This window comes from Macrotis lagotis, chromosome 1 (genome assembly GCF_037893015.1).
Source record: "Macrotis lagotis isolate mMagLag1 chromosome 1, bilby.v1.9.chrom.fasta, whole genome shotgun sequence".
Classification (NCBI taxonomy): Eukaryota; Metazoa; Chordata; class Mammalia; order Peramelemorphia; family Peramelidae; genus Macrotis; species Macrotis lagotis.
Genome location: NC_133658.1, coordinates 269,463,195 through 269,484,444, shown reverse-complemented (window position 1 = coordinate 269,484,444; position 21,250 = coordinate 269,463,195). Strand labels below are relative to the sequence as shown.

Here is a 21,250-nt window from a genome sequence, read left to right as displayed (position 1 = left end):
TTTTTTTCTCTTTTTTTTCTAGGATCATTTTCCATGACTCTGACACTGTGTTCAAAGTTGGATGACCTGATCATTGGAGTTTGGGGAAGTTTTCTATTATCTCCACTTGAGACTTGGGTCTTATCAAATATGTTTTCAATAGAGTGGCTACTGAGCTAACCACATCCAAGTTAAAATAACTTTTAATTAACATTTAAGAATAGGAATCTGATCATGCAAATTCTTATGCATTTTTTTTAGCTGTAGCTGATTGTTCTTGATTAAACATGATAAAAATAGACTCAATATGTGTGCATGTTGTTGTGGTTCTCCTTTTGCTTCCTGTACTGCTCTCCTCCTCCCCCAGACCCTTGGTGTCATCCTCCTTATTTCACATTGTTTAAGAGCAGTCAAATACCTGTGAGATGTCTCTGGGGAAGAAGGTAGCAACATAAGCTGGCTCACAGTTATTTACAGTGTCCCTTATAATTACAAGATGCTGGCATGTGACCTAATCATGGAGAAAATTAATACTTGAGTTAAATCAAATAATCTCCCTGCCTAGAATGAAATTTCTATCCATCTTATATCCCTCCACTCCTATTTGCCTTTCATGTCTGATTGTAATAAGACTGCTATTATAAATCCTCTCTTGGCCTATATCAATGTGCAATGCTCTATTATAGCTAGAACTGAGAAGTGCATTACATATTATCCTCTTACCCTTCAAAAGATGGCACTGCTTTTTCTCTTAGTGTCTTATTTTATGCATATAAGATTAACTGGGGTGAACTGGGACAGGTGAGGAGGATAAATTCATTCTTATAGGTGCTAGCTAGCTTTTTCCAGGCAGAAAGCTTCCCAAACTTGAATTTCAGATATTTCTTAGTCCAAATTTTCTGTGCAGTAGCTTTGGGTTAAGGTAGAGCTAATCAGAGCAAAATAGTACAACAAAGGGCTATTAGTGATGTCATCAACCATTTTTCTTGACTTTGGGAGGGAAAGCCCTCTACCTCACAAAGCTTTTATAAACCAAATTATTTGGTTAAATCATTCCCCTCTCACTTATTTACAGATCTTGGGAAGTGAATGCCAAATATAAACTATTTTTCTTTCTCTCAATATGACCAATAAAATACAATTTTATATACAATAATAATGTTTGTCCTACATGTTTGAAGAAGATCACAACATCAGGGAGGTGATGTTATAATAAGCACATGAATTGGATTTGAGTGAGGGGGTGCTGTGCTAAGTCATCAGCCTCATTTTCTCCTCCAGAGCCATCTGGGTCCAGTGGCCAGATATGAATCAGGATGACTGGAGATGACCCTGGATGTGAGGCAGTCAGGGTTAAGTGACTTGCCCAAAGGTCACATAACTAATGTCTAGTGTCTGAGGCTGGATTCAAATTCCAGCCTCCTGAATCCAAAGTCAGTGCTCTATTCACTGAGCCATTTAGCTCCTTCCCCCGCCCCTCGCCCCCTCTTTTTACAAGGTTTTGGGATTAAATGACTTGCTTAAGTTCACATAGCTAGTAAATATCAAGTTTCTGAGATCAGATTTGCACTCAGATCTCCTGACTCCAGAGTAGATCTCTATCTACTATATGACTTAGGTGCCCCTTATACATAGATGTGTATGTATGTATGTATGTATGGATATATGCATAAATACACATATACCCATATAAATTCCAAAAACTGAAGCAAGCCTTCATTGGCCTCTTTGAGTTCTAATTGACAATTCTGATACAATGATTCTAAGAGATAGAGGTGAGGATTCAATTTCAGCAGCCATGATGTTTCACTATGCAATAAGACAGAAGTGGGAGTTGGAATGTCTTGGATGGAGATGTTTGTTATGTATAGATGTGCTACCAAATCTTCTTGGGAGAGGGAAAACAAATTTTAAACTCTATAATTGACTTTATTAAATGATAGGAACATAGGTTCTAGAACTTGAGGGCACTTAAGAAATAATCTAATCCAATACCCTTATTTTTCTAATTAGGAAACTGAGACTAGAGAGTTTAAGTGATTTGCTTCAGTGTTTTCTCTATGTGCCTTCAGTCTCTATATCACTACCAAAGTAATAGCCTTTAAAAGACAAGTCTAATCATAATATCATCTCTTTTAGCCTTCAACAGCTCCTTATTTCTTATAGGATGAAATATAAAATCTTTAGCTTGGCATTTAAAACCCTCTGGCAACCACCTAGGTTTCTAGTCTTATTTCATATCACCTCACTTTATATACTCTCTATTCTAGTCAAACCAATCAATTAGGCATCCCTCATATAACTCTTATCTTCTACAAGGACAGCAAGGAAACCAGCGTCTCACAGTCACTCCCACACTTGTCCTATGCTAGGGTTGCTTCTTATTCTAGGAGAGCCCAGAGAGGCTTACTTCCTGGAGCAGTAGTATAGCCAGTGGGGCCTGAGTTATTCTGAAGTTTATTATGCCTGGAATTGAATTAGAGAGGGGGGGGAAAATGAAGTTTTGAAAAACTAATCAAGTCAGAGAACAGAATATTCTGAACTTTGAACTTTTGAACTTTATTCTTTATTTTTTGCAAGGCAATAGGGTTAAGTGACTTGTTCCAGGTTATACAGCTAGTATTTATCAAGTATCTGAGGTCATATTTGAACTCAGGTCCTCTTGACTCTAGGACTAGTGCTCTGTCTACTGAGCCACCTAGCTACCCCACATTTTGTTTTCTTCAAAGCAAAGCTCAGAAGCTATCTCCTACCTTTCCTGATTCCTCCCTCCCTACCTTGTCAGCATTCCCTCTTAAAATGCCTATCACTCTATTTCTCCCTCGTATTTTCTTATGTACATGTTTTATTTCCTTTCCACCCTCCTGAGCAGAATGTGAACTCCTTCAGGTAGGAATCTTCATTTTTTTCTTTGCATTCTCAAAACCTAGTATCCTACCTGGCACATATCTGTTCAATACAAATTTGTTGAATTGAATGGAGTCACAGAGGTAATAAATAAGTCACAAAATCCTAGTCCTATGACTCCAAGTCATCTTGATATTTTCTATGGGAAGTCAATGGTATTCAGTGTTACCTATTTAGTGGAGTGAAATGTGTATTCAGGACATTGCTGTATATTCTGTCCTCCCACATTAAATAAGACTGACAGCAGTCTATCAGATGTTTATTCTTCAGTAGGAACAAAAATAAACACTGATTTGTCTGTTTTCTAAAATGTGATCCATTTATCCCTTCTATCTTTCTCTTCGTTATATCGATGCATACACCTAGCAAACAAGGGATTTTCTCCATCATTTTTGCAACTTTAATTTACTTATCTGTCCTCCCCACCCATAAGTAACAATCATTTCAATAATTACTTTTAGGTAAGGAATTATTCATCTCACATCACAGATAGCAGAGGGAGCAAGCATTAATAAATGCCTATGTGTTAAGTATTTTACAAATATTACCTTACTTGATCCTTACAACAAGGATCTGTGAGGCAGGTGCTTTTTTGATCCCCACTTGACAATTGAGGCAGATAGAGGTTAAGAAATTGCCCAGCTATAACTGTCTGTGGCAAAAATTGAATTCACCTGTTCCTGATTCCAGAACAGGTGATCTATTTAATGCACCAACTACTGAATTCTGAAATTGGTAATTCCAATGATGTTTCACCCCAAGAAGCAGTACTGGGCATTTCTTTTATTTTTTTTATAGTGACAAAAGAATTAGAAACAAATTGAGTACTCATACGTTGGGGAATGGTCAAACAAGTTCCAGTATGGGTGCAATGCGATATTATTACACTGTAGGAAATGATGAATAATACAGAGAATTAGGCAGAACCTGGGAAACAACAAGACACAAAGGTACAATAATATAAATGGAAGAATAATAGCAATACAGTGATTAAAATTGAATGCTACAAAACCTTAATTGTCATTCCAGAGAATAAATATGAATTTTCTTCTTTTCCATTGCCCAATTTTAACTCCAAGAAACAACATGGTTCCCTTGGATAAGCAGATCTCTTGAAATCTTTTCACCATGCTTAAGATTGACTAAGCTTTAGATATTCCAGGTCTCTTCCCTTTGGAAAGTTGGAGTGTAGGGCAATAAAGCTTTCCTTTAGAGTGCTTGGGAGGAGACAGTGAGGATGGTGACTTTGCACAACCCTCCTCTCTCAAACCCAATTCACTTGCATGTGATGACATCACCATTCAGTGTCATGATCCTCTTTGAGAATGAAAGACAAACAACAACAGGTCTAACCAGATAATTGTACATTTTCCATCAGGAATTCTGCTTGGTTTTAACAGTCCCTCAGCAGCCCCCCCACATTTTCAATTTCTTTTATATATTGTCTTTCCATATTAGATTGCAAGCTCCCAGAGGACAAAGATTGTCCTTTTTTGTATCTTTCAGCACTGGCACATAGTAGGCATTTGAGTTAAATTGTAAAGGAGCTTTCAGAAACACTACATGTATCAGATTATTTGGAACATGTTTATGAATTCTATTGTAATGTTTATGAATTCTGTTGTACTCCTCCCTCCCTTTTTATACTTTTTATTATAAAGATTTGTTTTCTCAGAGAGTGAAGGGGGTAGTGATACACTGGAAAATAATAGATGATTTAAAAAATCCCAAACAACATCCATGAAATTTTATAAGAAAAGAGACAGTGATGGAGTCAGAAGCAGCCATTACTATCTTACTTCCTAGATTTCTTGTTCAGGCTTTGTCCTGCTTAGGCTCTCTTTTTGATTTTATCCTCTTTAACTTCTCCTTTAACCCCCCCCCCCCCCCCACGCCCACACCCTTAAGTCTTCTCCTGCTAAAACCAAACCAATGAAAACATACTTGGTAAAACCTAGTCTTCCTTTTGATCACTAAAGTGACTGAAAAGCCATTGTTGCCCTAGAGACAGGCTGTCACCTCAGAAGGAAAAGTAAATCCATTTCTCCCTTACCAACGACAATCTCCCATCCTCTCTAGCCTGCTCTAATCTTCTCTTCTTAGGTCCTGCTGAGCTAGAACATTCTCCTTGGGGGTGAGCAGTCTGACAGTGGAATCAAGCAAAGTCAGCAAGGACCACAAGTTGGGGACGGAAGGGAGAGGGGCCATCGGCAGGGAGCCCAAAGAACTCTCCCTTTGAATGACAAGGATTAGAACCCCTGAAGGGGATGAGCTGATGTGCTTCACCAGGGAAGAGAATCCTCATTTCCTCTCCTGCTGTCCTGGAAACTTTCCAAGTGGAGCCCCTTTTGACAATGAATGGCTGTTTTACTTTTGTATCTGAAATGTGGATTTTTGAATGCAGATGGCATGTTTTGATTCTGTACAGTGCCTTTTGTTCTTGAATCATCACATTCTAACCTCAAAAACTCAATGAGTTTCAGTGCGATGCCAGTTTGTTTTTTTATTTTTTTTCTGGGCCATTTCCCAGGGCATAAAAATGCATTTCAGGCCCCAAGGAGGCCAAGAAGTAGAAAGTGCAGAAATCTTGTTCAGCTCTGTCTCATTATTTAAAGTGAATTAACAAGCGGAAACTTTTTACCTGTGCCAGTCATGGGGAAACAGCCCAGATGGGATTTCTGTACCTGCATGAGATGAGATTCTGTTGCCCCCTAGAATAAATTAGAGGGGTCACTTTCCAGAAGGCCCCAGGATAATAGCCTAGCTCATCCCCCACCATTTAAGTTGTGCCCTGAGGAATCTAAGTTCCAAGGAGTCAACCTAGCTTGCCTTTTCCTGCTTTTTCCCCATTAGAAGAAAAGCAAATAAAAAAACAGGTCTTCAAGTGGGGGAAGATCAACATTTTCCAAACCATTTAACTTGATTCTCTGGCTGATTCAACTTTCATGCTTCCACTTATCGGACTGATAAGCTTCTCAGAGTCAGTCTTACGCAAAACATTGGTCTCCCTCCACCTTTCCCCCCTCCCTCTCTTGAAAGCCTCAGGTGCTGGCCCAAAATGGACACCTCGCTTCAGTTAGCCACTGCTTTTTGGGTTCTGGTATTAGGCTACGTTATCTAAAGGAATCTCAGGACTCTGCAACTGGATGATCCACCGTTTGACCACTAGATGGCATCACTTTTTCACTCATATGCTAACAGGAGAAGATAGTGGTTGCAAAAATGTGTACAGTGACAGGTTCACACCTGAGACTTCAATTGTATATTTGCCCACTACAGTAAGTCAGATGTGATTTTTTGTGATCTGTATAGGACATATTTTCCAGTCATCACAGGTAGAATCTATTGTTTTTGTTGGGGGAAGCCTCCCCAAGAAATAGAGATTATAGTTCCAAGGAACTATGAAATAATGAAAGAAGAGAAAGACAATACCTGGACTTGGTTCAGATGCCTGAAGCAAGTTCCAGAGTCTATATTTACAAGCAGTCAATCAATAAATACTTATTAAACACCTACTATGTGCTAAGCACTGGGGAGGAGGGTACAAAAAGAAGCCAAAGAAGCAAGAGTCCCTCTCCTCAAGCATCTCAAGAATTTCACTAAGGGGGAGACAAAAAGCAAACACATAATACAAACTACATACAGGATAAAGAGGAAGTAATTAACTGAGAGAAGGCACTAGAATTAAGAGGGGTTTCTTGTAGAAAATCATATTTTTGTTGGGATTGAAGGAAGCCAAGGAAACAAGGAGGAAGAGATGAAGTGGGAGAACATTATATGAGCTCAGGCAATTATCCTTTTCTTTTGGAACCTCAATCTCTTCATCTGTAAAATGGGGATAATAATTCTAGAACTATTTGACTCATACAACTGTCAGGAGAAAAGTATTATATAAACTACTAAGATGTGAACTATTACTACTACTATTATTACTACCACCACTACCACCATTATGACCACAACCACTACTATTACTACTACTAACTACTACTACTTTCACTACGACCACCACCACCACCACCACCATTACTACTACTACTACTACTACCACTACTACTACTTACTACTATGACCACCATAATATAATCACCACTACTACTACTACCTCTTCTTCCTCTCTTCCTTTACACTTTTTTTTTTTAGATTTTTGCAAGGCAGATGGGGTTAAGTGGTTTGCCCAAGGCCACACAGCTAGGTAATTATTAAGCGTCTGAGACCGGATTTGAACCTAGGTACTCCTGACTCCAGGGCCGGTTCTTTATCCACTACGCCACCTAGCCACCCCCCTTTACTCTTCTTTTCCTTCTCCTCTCCTTCCTCTTCCTCTTCTTCTTTCTTCTCCTTTCTCCCTTTTTCTCCCTTCTCTCTTTTCTCTCCTCCCTTCTCTCTTGCTCTTCTCTCTTTCCTCCCTCCTCCTCTTCCTCCTCCTCCTTCTTTTCTTCTTCTTCCTTCTTCCTCCTCCTCCTCCTCCTCCTCTTCCTTCTCTACTATGACCACCACATGACCACCATTATTTCTGTTTGTTGTTGCTCATTTATTTCAGCCATGTCCAATGCTTCATGACCCCATTGATGTTCTTAGAAAAGATATCGGAGTAGTTTGCTAATTCCTTCCCCAGCTCATTTTACAGATATTGAAACTGAGGCAAACATAGTTAAATGACTTGCCCAGGGCCAAACATTGGGTATCTAAGATCAAATTTTAACTCAGAAAGATAAATTTCAGATCACCTCCTTTTTTCTCCTCTTCTGCCTCTTCCTCCTCCTCTTCTTCTTCCTCCTCTTGACATTCCCTGTCATTTGGCAAATTTATTGAGAGCCCTAGAAAAGTTCATTTGAATTGTCTAAAGTTATATAACTATTGACAGAGTTAGGACCTAAGCCTAGATCTCTTGGCTTCCTATTCAGTAATCCTTCCATAGAACCATACAGAAAATGACCTATGGTGGTTCAGGATCTTGGCACTAGAGTTAGATAATTTTGGTCACTGAGGGTTTCAGTATAGACAGTTTTCTTTTCACATTTACTATATAGATTGCCTCTAATATGTTTGTAGGAACTCTTAAGAAAATCTTTGAGGTATCTTTATTGGTTCTGTTACATTATAGCCCCTTTTCCTTTATGAAAGATCACAAATCCCCTGTTCATTGAGCCCCCTTCAAGAAGCAACTCCCTCCTTTGAATCTACATTTTTTTCTTTTTAGTTAACTAGATTATAAATTCTTTGAGGGGACCATGAAGCAGCATGGGAGGGTATACTGGGGTTGGAGTGAAAAGGTCTATTTTCAAATCCTACTGTGACTAAATATAACCCATATGACTTTGAGCACTTGCCTCCATTGCTCAAAGTTTTTCCCCTTCTGTCCTGTTTACTCACAGACCCAATACAACACAGAACTACAACACACAATTGATAAACATTGTGTATGAGATCCTCATTGCTCCAGCAAACCAAACATCACCACTCAAACTATTTGTGCTTCTGAAATAGTATCCATGCTACTCTATCCCAGGAACAAGTCGAGCCTCCAGCTATCCTTCATGTATGACAAACACCACTAGGCTGACTACCAATCCCAGCAAACCATCCGATCTGCCTTGCCCCAATCACATTGCCTCTCAGCACAGTCTCCCACTCCCTCTTCACACTGCAGAGGTCCTGGTGGCCCTAGAGTTTTGCTGTTTCATGAATCATTCTCCTTTCTTGCTCCAAGTCTTTGTTTTACCGTTATCTATCAAGTCCCTTCTATCTGCCAAACAGGGAAACAGAGACAAGTCATATCCAACGTCCATGAATAACAAACACAGAGCTCATCCATGCATCACTGAGCTGATGGATTGGTACTTACAGTGCTCGTGGTGAATTCCGGTGGGTTGTCATTCACATCTGTCACTGTAATGATGGCTGTCGCGGTGTTTGAGAGGCCGTAGTTAAGGTTTCCTTCCATATCTGTGGCCTGAACGATGACAGTGTATTGCTGAACTTTCTACAAAGAAAGGGGTCAGGGAGAGGGAAATACAATCAGTACAACCTGCTTTGTTTCTTGGTGTTAAGCTTTCACAAAGAAAAAATATTCCAAAGAATGGGCTCTGTAAAGACATTCGTGCAGAGTTTGGCCTGAAAGTCTAGAGCTTCTCACTGTGTTTCTCCTTGTTTCTGAAGGACTCTCTCATTCATTTGGGGAGAGGGGAAAAAAGGGAATTGCATTTATATAGTACCTATTATATGCCAAGCTATTTACAAATATTTTCTCATTTGGTCAACTGCAGTGGATAAGAACAGGGTAGAGCAAGCCCAGCCCTGTATACTTGGTGAGAAATATACACTGAAGTACAATATCAATATTTGTGAAATCCCTGTTTATAAGGGGTCCTTGACATCCTTCTGGGCCCCAAGAAACTCCTCAGAAATAGAAATTTGGCTAGGTGTCTTTGGGTCTGAGAATAATCTGACAGGACCCAAATGCTTGACTCTGTGGGTCACAGATATACCATAAATTTGTCTAAGATTCACAAAGCACCCTTGTTAGCCTAATCATCTTGCTGTATCTGTGAAATTCCTGCTTCTTCCCAAGACTGCCTCTCCTTCCCCCAGATGCAGCTGGAACCATAAGATAGTAAATTCAACTCCCTTAAACCTGTGGGAAGCTTGCGAATACATGACTCCCTCCATCTCGGGAAACATGTTCAGATATAACACAAAGACCCTGACCCTTTTTCCATCTCTGTCTAGCCCCCTATCTATACCAAACCATATGTTTACATATTTGTAGTCGTCTGACAGGAAAATATATCTAAATGCTGCTTCTGCTTCTTTATCCTGCTTGCTCCCAGTACCCCTACTCCAAAACACTATAAAACCTGGACACTTAGGTACTGTCTTATGAGTATTCCCGATCCCCAGACAGTCCCCAGGTAATTAAAGATTTCTAAACTTATCAAATTTTGGTCTCCATCTCACTCTTTGGGTTCTGTACACTTAGGAATATCATAGACTAGGCTAGAATAGCAAAAAAAAAGTCTGGAGACTTGAGTTGTGAACACCATGGAGCTCAGAATTTGTATTCTCCTTAGAAAAGCCTCAACAAAAGCTGACTTTTGGGGGGAGAAATAAGCAAAGTTAAGTAGAAGATCTATAGCCAGTGACCTGGAAATTCTCTGAGAGAAATGTCCTCTGATACTTAAGCCTGAACAAATCAAGTCCAGGTCAGAAATGTAAAAGAAACTAGAACCGCCAAGTCCCCCAAAACACAACTCCCAAATATCAACCTGCCCCATTTTCTTTGCAGGTGCAAAGAGCCAAGTACAATTTCTGTTTAAAAACTTTGTCCTGAAGGAGCAGTCAGCATTCAGGCACAGGTGTGATTTTTAAAAAGCAAATAAACCTAGATGGAATGAATGCATTTTATTAGACGTTGAAGAATTCTTACTTCTCTCCTTCTAACCCTCACTGGGAGTCCATTAGGACTGAATTTCCATCACAGTTAAAAAGATCTAGACTTTTCCACATATGCTTTCCAGAATAATGGTTGAAAAATGAATTTGGTCAATCCTGAATCTGAATTCATAATGGACCAAAGGGCAGGATTTTTCTGTAGTTCTAAAGAACTAAGGTGTCTTTTAAATAAAAGCACCTGCATACCATTATACTTTTCCTTATTCTTTCTTCTTCTAAGACATTTTTCAAAGAGAAATTTAGGATTTGGCAAAAGAATGACTCCAGGTTGGGTCTGTTAAAGAACAGGACTCTATCTTGCTTTGGAAATGTCTCTCAGTGAATAAATAGTATTTCTTTGTCAGACATAGACCTGGATCCTCCAGGGAGATAGGGGAGCAGGGTACTTCCCAACCATTTTAACTTTCTAACCCCTATGAACCTACTACAAAATCATCAACATCATCAAATATCTGGGCTCACAGAGGCTAATGTTAGGCCCTGGGGAGAGAAATCTATGTCCAGCAGAGCCACAATTTCTGCCCTTAAGGATCTTAAGTGTCTCTGGGGAGAGACCTAGCTTCTTTTCTTTTCATATACTTTTGCTCAGGTCACACTAGACTGGAGAATTCATCATTTTCTCCCTTTACAACTTGCCTTCGTGATGTCTTTTATGCCTGGAATGAACTTATCCTCACAATCTCCATCTATTAATCCTTTTTCCTCCTCCCTTCCTCCTCCTCCCTTCCTCCTCCTTCTTTCCTTTCCTTTCCTTTCCCTTCCCTTCCCTTCCCTTCCCTCCCCTCCCCTTCCCTTCCCTTCCCTTCCTTTCCTTCCTCACTACCTTCCATCCATTCATCCTTACTTAATTTCCTCCTTCTTCTTTATCTTTTTCCCTTTAAGCTTATCTACCTTCCTGTTTAAAACAACTTTTTTTTAGTGAAGTATTTTGTTTTTCACAAATTATTTCTGGATATTTCCCCACTCCTACATAAGTCCCTCCTGTATGCAAAATCATTCAGCATTGAAAGCTTGTCTGACAGTTTATACAACATACCTACAGTCCTCTATCTACAGAAGGGAGGGAGATCCCTCCTCCTTACTTTTCTAAGACCAAAACTGGTCATTACAATTACTCAACATTTAACTTAATTCTAGCATTTTTATTTACCTTATTATAGTCATTGTATAGATTGTTTTCCTGGTTTTGTTTACACTACTGTGAATCAATTCAAACAAGTCTTCCTATTTTTCTTTAAATTACTCAATCTGTTTTTTTCTTTTGGTGCAATAACATTTACATTTTTGTTTACAATTTGTTCAACCATTCCCTAATTTCTGGACACATTTTTATTTCTGGGTTTTTTGCTATTACAAAAAGTGCTGCTATGAAGCTTAAAAAGGACAGCCAGATAGTACAATGGATAATACTCAATCTAAGTCAGGAAGACCTCAGTTCAAATCTAGTATCAGACATTTCATAACTGTGTGACCCTAGGTTTCCCCATTTGTTAAATGGGGATAATGACAGCACCTATGTCTCAAGATTATTGTGAGGAGACATTGGGTGATCAACTGTGAATGACCCAGTTCTTCTCAGCAGCACAATGATCCAAAAGAAATACAAAGAATTTATGAAGGAAAAAGAACTGATGGACTCTAAATATAGATTGAAGAATATTTTCTTCAATTTTTTCTTTCTTATGATTATCTTTTCCTTTTGATCTGTTTCTTCTTCTACAACTGAGACTAATATGAAAATATGTTATACCTGATAGCATATATATATAAACTATATTGAACTGCCTATCATTTTCAGAAGAGAGGGGGAGGGAGGGAGAAAAATTCAGAATTCAAAATTTTTTGAAATTGAATGCAAAAATTTTTACAATTTGTAATTGAGGAAAAAATAAGATACTATTTATTATTTATTAACAAGATTATTATAAGGATCAAATGAAACAATATTTTTAAAGTGCTTTGCAAACCTTGAAGTGTTATATAAAAGCAAGCTATTATTTTTACTTATGAATATGTATGTATATTTATGATATACATGCATTATACACACACACACACACACACACACACACACACACACGACTTTTTTTGTCTTTGATCTCTGTGGGGTATATTCCCAGTTATGATATCTTTGGGTCAACCTATATGAATAACTTTGGTGACTTTTCTTACATAATTTTCAAAAAAGTTAGTACAATTCACAGCTCCACTGAAAATATATTACGATACCTGTTTTTCCTGCAGTTCCATACTACACTATTTTCTTTTTTGGGAGAAGAAATAATCTTCCTATCTTGGCTAGGTTAGTAATACAGCAATCACTAATTAGCCACTGATAAGCCTGGGAGCTTTAATCCACTCCAAATGGGATTAAGTGACATGCCCAATAATAAGCTAATAAGTATCAAATGTCTGAGGACACATTTGAACTCAGGTCTTTCTGACTCCAGTGCCTGTGCTCTATCCATTGTCCTGTCTAGTTGTACCATTTCTCCATAGGGGGCCTAGTGACCTCTCACTCCCAAGTACTTACTATACTGGCACTAGATTTAGTGAGGAAATGACCACTTTAGATCCATGTTTTCAGAATTTGGAACCTCAAGAGAGACATCAGCATCAGCTTCCCCAATAGAAAGATCACTACCCTAGTTCATCTACATAGTTTACTATTCTGTTTTATTTTGGAATTGAAGCCCATTAGATAATTTAATTTAATTTCTCATATAAGTCATTTAGACTAAACTTTCCTAGTGCCTGGCACATTTTAGGAGGTTAATAAATTGGTTGACTGACTGATTTTTGAAAGTGTGTGAATCCTTAGAAAATTGTTCATATATTTTTTACAATTTATCTATTAGTTACTGACTCTTATTTTTTTTAAGGGCTATGTCAGGTGCTGCCCCCTTAATGATGGCTCTCCTAAACTCCTCAGCTGAAAGTGATTTTTCTTCCTCACATTTCTCATAGTATTTGCATTTAGCTCATCCTACTTAACATCATAATTATTTGTATACAGTTCTCTCTTTCCCATAAGATTGTGAGTTTCTTAGGAGTGTGATCTGGGTCATTGTGTCTTCAGCACTGAGTACAAGGCAAAGTCTCAGATACTTTCTAGCTGTCCTACTGTGTGATATAGTGAAAAGAACTCTGGGTTTAGAGTCAGGAGAAACCAGATTTCAACACTCACTAGCTATAAGACTATGAAAAACATAGGACACTTAATAATGATGACAATGACACAGCACTTTGGATTTTGCTAAGAATTTTGTATACATGATTTCATTTGAATAACATAACCTAGCATAGCTGTTAACCTCATTTTTTTTTTTTTGCTGATGAGCAATCTGAAAATCAGAGAGATTAAAAGAATGTCAAAGGATAAATTGATATCAGGTGAAGGGTCATAGAAAGCTAAATGGAAGTAGATGGGCTTTACATAGAAGTTTAATGATTGAGAAGACTTGGAAAAGTGGGCAGCAGTAAGAATGAAGAAGTCATTATAGGCAAAAAGAGATGAAAACATGGATGATGGGCTTGGGAACAATGAGCAAACCAGTTATAGAGATGATTTCTGGATTTCTCTCCTATGCAACCATTCACTAGTCTAATTATCACTCATTCCAATTCTAGTTCTCCAACCATGTTATATTTTTGCCTTTCTATCTCCTTTGATTATGATGCAACTCCCCTCTCAAATGGCCTCCTCCCTCCATTCTCTTAACATTTAATCCAATTTTCCCTGGATGGCTACAATCCACAAGAATTCCATTCTTTTTTAAACTTCTACTGAGTGTACAGTCAGGATATTATGTTTTTCCCCTAAGTTATTCTCTAAACTATTCCATGTGACTGTTCCTTTTCCCTTGTGCTCTATCAGCTGCTGTCTTGTTCACTCTCATTCCAATAATCTTTTTCAACTACTGTATTGGTCTCAGGATAAATTTCAAATGTCTAATTCTGACATTTAAGGTTCTCCATCCATCTAAACTCTGAGCTATTTTTGTACTTATTTCATAACTGGACCACGAGTTATTTCTCAATTCTTCAGTTTTTGTATTCACACAAGGCATCTCCCACACCTAGAATCTCCCTTCTTGACTATGACTCTGAATTCTTGACTTCCTTCCAGGATCAGTTCAAACAACACTGCCTCCACAAAGCCTTTCCTGATCTCCCTTCAGTGTTTTCTCTCCTTCAATTCAATTTGAATTATGTTGACTACAGAAAGATTTCAAGTCTAGTATCCTATCTACCATGCTGCCTTTGATACAGGAAGCACATAAATCAGATACCTACTGTGTAACCTTGGGAAAGTAACTTAATTTCTCTTTTAGTTTCCTCATCTGTAAAATGAAGGGTGGACTCAATGACCCTTAACATCACTTGTAGTTTTAAATTTAAGATTTTATAATCTCTTATAAACTCATTGATGGCAAGGATTGTTTTGTATTTCTTTTCCATCATGTCTACAAAATAGAAGCTAAACATATCATATACTAAGAACATAGAGTCACAGACACAGAGATGCTCAGTAAAATAAGTAGTTACTGCTTTGGTTTTTGGTGTTCTTAGATGCAGGAGAAATCTGAAATCAGTTGAATATTTTGCACCAATCAAGAGGTCCAAAATGACTAAATGACTAAAATTCCTGAGTCAGAGAAAGAATAATGGATCAATAATCCCTTATTGAGACTACATGTATGTTTTTCTCTTGTCCAAAGAAAAGGATACTGAGTTCTAAGAAGGTCATAGAAATCACAACATTAAAATCAGCAGGGACCTTAGAAATAATATAGTACAAACTTTTTCATTTTTCACAGGAGCAAACAGAAGTTAAGTGATTTACCCAAGGTTAAATAGAATATCACTGGTAAAATCAGACTAAAAACCAAAATCCAGAGTTCTAGATACACTATACTATATTTCCCAGGTTGCTTATAGCTACTTGGGTTTCTTCTTTCATCTCTGGATGCCGAGTTGGTCATGGTCACTTGACAATAAAGAGGAAATAGATTTTATGCTTGAATGATTTCTACTGATTACCCCTTCAAAGTAGAATCTCAAAATCCTTCCTTGATCAACTAACTAGCTCTAGCAACTGCTTAAGTAGAGTGAATTTTCAAAAGTGTTAGGCTAGAGATTCTCAAACTAAATAGCAGGCTCAACTCTCAGAGTATCTATACTTGTATTAATAAATGACTAAGTATGTAGAAAGATAAATTACTGCCCCCCCATTTACTTCTGGAGCACATCTCAAAGACAGGAGGGATTGGCAAAGTAGGCTAGTTTAGCCTTATTAGAGGTTCATAATTTACATCTTTTTTGTTATAAAGGACCACAGAAGACATTTATTTCATGCTACTCATATTACAGATGATGAAACTGAAGCCCAGAAAAGAGGAAAGACTTGTCCAAGTTAACTTTTTCTTACTCCCTGGGTTATATATCAGGGTCCTGTGAGCACTGGTTGTAGGAATTCCATGACCTTTGAGACAGGCTTCAATGCTCATCAACAAGGTTCTCCTTCCAGTGACACAGATTGTTACTCAATCATGTGCTTCCAGTCATGGCTATGTAATTTGTGTTCATGTACTCCCATAAACCATTCACAGGGGCCTTTTTTAAATTCCTTTGGCATTGCATGGATACCATGTAAATATCCTTCTCTATATAGGCACCTATGAAAAAATAGGTCAGGGCTTAGAATGCTCAAACTCAGATGTTGATGACTTTGTAACATACAATCATTATTGTCTAAATTCTCTGTGTTCAAGGCCTCAAGCACCATACTTCAAAAATTAGTACATGAAATGCTAGGGAAACACAGAGGAAATCACCCATCTCTAATGGCTCCCCAGAGTCAAACTATTTTGCCACAACAATATCTCATTGGAATCTCTGACTCTTCCCTACTTGGAAATATATATATGCAAAATCACACTCATAAGTGCTAGTTTCTACTAGTCAGACCTTAGTTTTCCCTAAAGATGGTTTTTTAAGCTGCCCATAGGTAGCCAGGCTCTCTCATTAGCGTTATTAGAGATTGTTACTTTCCTGCTTGCACTGTTCAGTTGATCTGCTTCCAATCAAGGCAACATCATGCACCTTCTACCCATAGTACACTGCTTCTATGAGACTCAGTTTCCTTGGTTGTGAACCTTACCTGTGTTATCTGGCATTTTGCCACACCACATGCTCGATCCTGTTGGTTTGTGGGAGCACAGACTCTTGGGATCCCATTATCAGTTTTCTGGGATGCTACCCCACACTAGCTCCTCATCATGTTGTACTAATTATCCTTTTAAGAGGACTCTCTGGAGGCAGGTGTCAGGTGACTAGTGGAGGAGCAGGAAAACCCCCCACTATAGCTCACCTAATGAATTATTCTTGCAATGAGATTAATTAACTGGAGAGATAGGAAGTGTGGCAATCAAGATTCTTGGAAGGGTTAGGATGAAAAGTATGTAGGAAAGAACCCTATCTGAACAGAGCTATTGATAAACACAATAGCTAAAATTAAAAGCTATCTAATGTTGATAGTCACCCAGACAAGTATTCAAAAGTCAAAGTAAAAATCATGGCTATATGAATAAATTTTTAGATTTATAGAAGCATTCACTTTTTTTTTTGCCTGGATCTTGACCTTCTACTCCATTTCTCATTTATCTCCATGTCATTTCTCAGTTATCTCCATCTCATTCTGTTGAGCATATCCTTCTCCCAAAGCCCATTTGCCTGGCACAAAAGTGGTATTTAATTGTTTTTTTGCTTCATTCGTACTTTCCCAAGAACTTTTACATATATCTTTTCTTTGATCTTTAATATAAGTTAATAACAACTGAAAGATGAATATCATCCAATATGCTCATTTGAGCATAATAAGGAAACTGAGGCACAGAGAGATTGTAGAAATTTCCATAGGCCATAAAATAACAGTGAGAGAGATGAAATAAGAAGCCAATTTTGCTAAATTTATAAAATACTTTATTCTGCATCTGCTAGAGATGTTAACAGTATACAATCACTAATGCTGACATTTGCTTGTAAAAAAATTATGATCTTTCCAAATATAAGAATGAACATTACCTACTTATTATTAAAAATGGATATCTTTTTAGCTTGGTCAGTACATAGGGAGATATTAAGAAATAGTTAATCACCACATATAGTCACTATGTGAATTGCAACTTGGTCCATTTAATGGGGGGGTGTTCTGAGTCACTGAAGCTTCAGGACCCCAAGAAAAGTAAGATGTTCTTTATTTCCATTGATGGAAAGGCTAATAAGCCACCATCTCTAATTGCCAGGTCTCCTATACTCTTTGCAATTTCCTTTTTCTACTTTCTTTGCAGTCTGACCCTATCCACAGCCACTGAATCTGGAGGTCATAGCTCACAGCTTTCTCCACTGAAGTGCTGGAGGACCACAGGGGCTACTCACAGCTCTGATTTTACTTCTTTGCTTCTGACTGGGGACACAGAAAAGTCAGGTTCGGGTCTGTGTCAACACCAATTGCCTGCCTTGTGACCTTGTCATGCAAACTTGAATGTGAACTCTCAGCATTCAAGGTAGCCTCTGGGGAAGGACCTGTTTTATCTGTGTGACACACTCACACTCATGCTGTGAGCACCAAGTATAGGTCATGTCAGTTTTCTTTAGTTTTAGCTGACTTTGGTCCATGGATCACTAATGGCAAACTCCCTCCTCTCAAGAAATATTTCCTCAGACAAATCAGATCTTCTGAAAGAAGTCTAACTTTGAAAATATCTTTTTTTTCATTTTCTTCCCAATTTTTTCTTATTTTGTACAAAATGGATTTTCTCCTTCTAGTAGTGGTTATAAAACATCCACCACAGGGGAAGTGCTGAGACCATGCATTACCAGCATTTGATAGAAAAGAGTCCTTTCAGTCCTATCTGCCTCTTGGTGACCCAATTTGGGGTTTTCTTGGTAAAGCACTGAGTGGTTTTCCATTTCCTTCTCCATTCTATTTTACAGATGAAGAACTGAGGCAAACAGGGTTAAGTCATTTGCCCAGAGTCATACAACAAGTTAGTATCTGGGACAAGATTTGTACTCAGAAAGATGAGTCTTCCTAACTTCAGACCCTTCCTAACTCCAGACCTATCTGCTAAGCCAGCTAGCTGCCCCCTCTTTCTAATTTGCCAATTGCACCCCCAATTTGTCAATCAGTATTTATTAAACACCTACTTATGTTTTGAGGATTATAGCAAACTAGTCAGAGAAATGTTTTTAGATCAGTGGGAATTTTTGTTCCTTTCACACAGATTTGTGTGAAAGGCTTTTTTCTTTGCTGTAGAGAAAGACTTCTCTGACAAAAATGTCTTCTAGTAGGCTATGATGTAAAGCTCAGCTAGGATCCAAAGGAGCTGGGCCTTAAGTAAAAGATCAAACAAAAACTCAGCCATAATGAATGATTTTGGTACTGTAAAGTTCCTGATTCTCTCTTAGTCTCACTTTCCCCATCTATAAACTGAGGGGGTTGGATTAATTATTCTTTAAAGGTCTTTTCTTTGACAGTCCGTGAATCTGTAAGTTTCCAAAGTACAGGCAAAGTTTCATTTGTGATCCCTCCTTCCATAGTAACTTCTCTCTCATGCTCAGACCCAATCTCTTTTAAACTGCAAATCTGTGTTGGGAAGGACATAGTTGGAAGATATATAGCTACCTTTAATAGCAGCAGTGGCAGACTTGTTTATTGAACAAATGGAAAAACTGGTTATTAGAAGGCAATCAGTGGGCAGGCACTGTGGGTTTCTTTTCTTTGATTAGGGAATAAATAAAGCAGGGAAATAGACAACCAAGAGACTCAATCCAAGATGTAGGACTTAGGAATCTTAACAAATTTCCTGCTAAGTAGTTCAATATTCCTAGGAGTCAAGATTTTCTGGTGTACATATGGGAACATTCTCATTTATATGGGGGCTACCCATCCTGCAGACTCATTTAGTTATGCACAAGAGGGAAACTGGCTTTAATAGCTTAAACTTACTACTATAGCTGTGTCAGCCTACACAAACCAATGAACTTTTCTGAGCTTTCTTTATTTGTGAAATAAAAAGGACCAGATGATCTCTGAGGTCCCTTTCAACTTGAGATCTGTGATTGAGAAGTCTAGCTTGCTATTTACTAGTTATATGACCTCAGACAAGTCATTTAAGTTTCTGAGTCTGTTTCCTCACCTGGAGAAGTTTAATAATTCTTATACAATCCACCTTCCAGTAATGTTGCAAAGAAAATACTTCATATAATTCAAAGTTCTGTAGATTTACTAATTGTTATTATCTGAAACACTTGGATTTTATTCATTTTTTTATCCTCCTTAATACATGGCCTTGCCCAGAGGAGATCTCACTAGTTGTCTTATAGAAGTCTTACAGAGAACTACTGTAATCTTTTTTGTATTGGGAACAAATCTTGTAAATTTTTCTGTATTGTAAAAGATTTCTCCATTTTGTATTACCTTTATAAACCCCATTCCCTAAGCCACTCTGGACTTTAACAGTAGCCTGTTGGTCATGCCCTGGGGACAGGAGTATGCCCAATACCAATATGACACTCATATGCAGTACTAATAAATGCCACTCATGTGCAGTGAATACTATCTTATCATCAGGTATTAGACATTCCTTAAGGACCACTCCTGTGCATTGGAGACTACTGGAAGCCAAGTATTAAGATTCCTCAATCATTGCCTTTTGCTTCTCCCACCACAGAAATGTATTTAAGCAAGATTCCTTCCTGGCTCTCCCCTTCCTATATGATTTGTCCTGGCAACCAGCTGTCCTGTTCCCATTCCCTTCTTTTCTCCATGTTGGATCTATGTGATCCCAGCTCCATGTAGTGGATCCACAGTGATCTAAGCCCACTGTCTCATGGTTGCTTCCTTTCCCTTTCTTAACTGTCTTTGTTGTACTCCCTAAGTGTTTGTTCTTTAACCTTATCTTCTTAAAAACTCACCATTTTACCTCTCTCTCTCTCTCTCTCATTAGGGATCAGTGGTTTCCTGCCTTCACTTTAGACTTTATTTCCCTCAGCTTCTGCTTATTGCAATCTACCTTTTAGTCTCTCTTTCCCTTTGGCTCACAGTAATACTGAAACTCACTATCTTGCTGCTTCTCCAAAGGACCTAACTTGTGAACTTTTTGTATTATCTTGTAAACTTTTGTGCAACCTGTGAATTAAAGTCTCAGCCTTTCTTATCTCCCTGAGTCAGAGGGGTTCAAACTCTCCAGAGCATTATGACTTGAAGTAAGGCTAGAGTTCTTGGTTTTTACCCTTTGACTTTTCATAAGGAAAGAAAAGAGAACCTTCTTATATTATTACCCTTTGGTTGTAATTTAATTCAATAATGATTTAATAAAATACATATGGGGGGCAGCTAGGTGGCACAGTGGATAGAGCACCAGCCCTGGAGTCAGGAGTAACTGAGTTCAAATCCGGCCTCAGACATTTAATAATTACCTAGCTGTGTGGCCTTGGGCAAGTCACTTAACCCCATTGCCTTGCAAAAAATCTAAATAATAATAATAATAATAATAATAATAATAATAATAACAAACTACATATGGTATGCTGGATATGCTGTTAGATACTGTGATACAAAGACAGAAAATAGAAATGATACCTGATTTAAAAGAACTGAAATCAGGGGTGGTGATGGAAAGCAATAAGTATAAAAAATAAAAATGAAACATGCACCCAACGATATAAAGTAATTTGGAGGTGGGGTAGAGAATATTAATAACTGGAAAGTTATTAATAGAAAGTTTCCTAAAGCAGGTATAAACTAAGATGGGCATTTATGGAAGCTGGTGATTCTAAGGTATGGATATAAGGATGGAGAGAGCATTTCAGTTAAGGAGAGGGAGCAATCTGTGGAGAGGCA

The 21,250-nt window shown here is 38.1% G+C and overlaps 1 protein-coding gene across 1 annotated transcript in view; it reads right to left on the bottom strand.

Annotated features, from left to right (window-relative positions):
• CDH4 (cadherin 4) overlaps nucleotides 1-21,250 on the bottom strand; it is a 1,140,604-nt gene that overhangs the window by 82,500 nt on the left and 1,036,854 nt on the right. Inside the window, exon 8 of the mRNA XM_074210396.1 lies at nucleotides 8,735-8,872. Within this exon, the coding sequence (XP_074066497.1) occupies nucleotides 8,735-8,872 (138 nt within the window). The remainder of the gene's footprint in view (nucleotides 1-8,734; nucleotides 8,873-21,250) is intronic.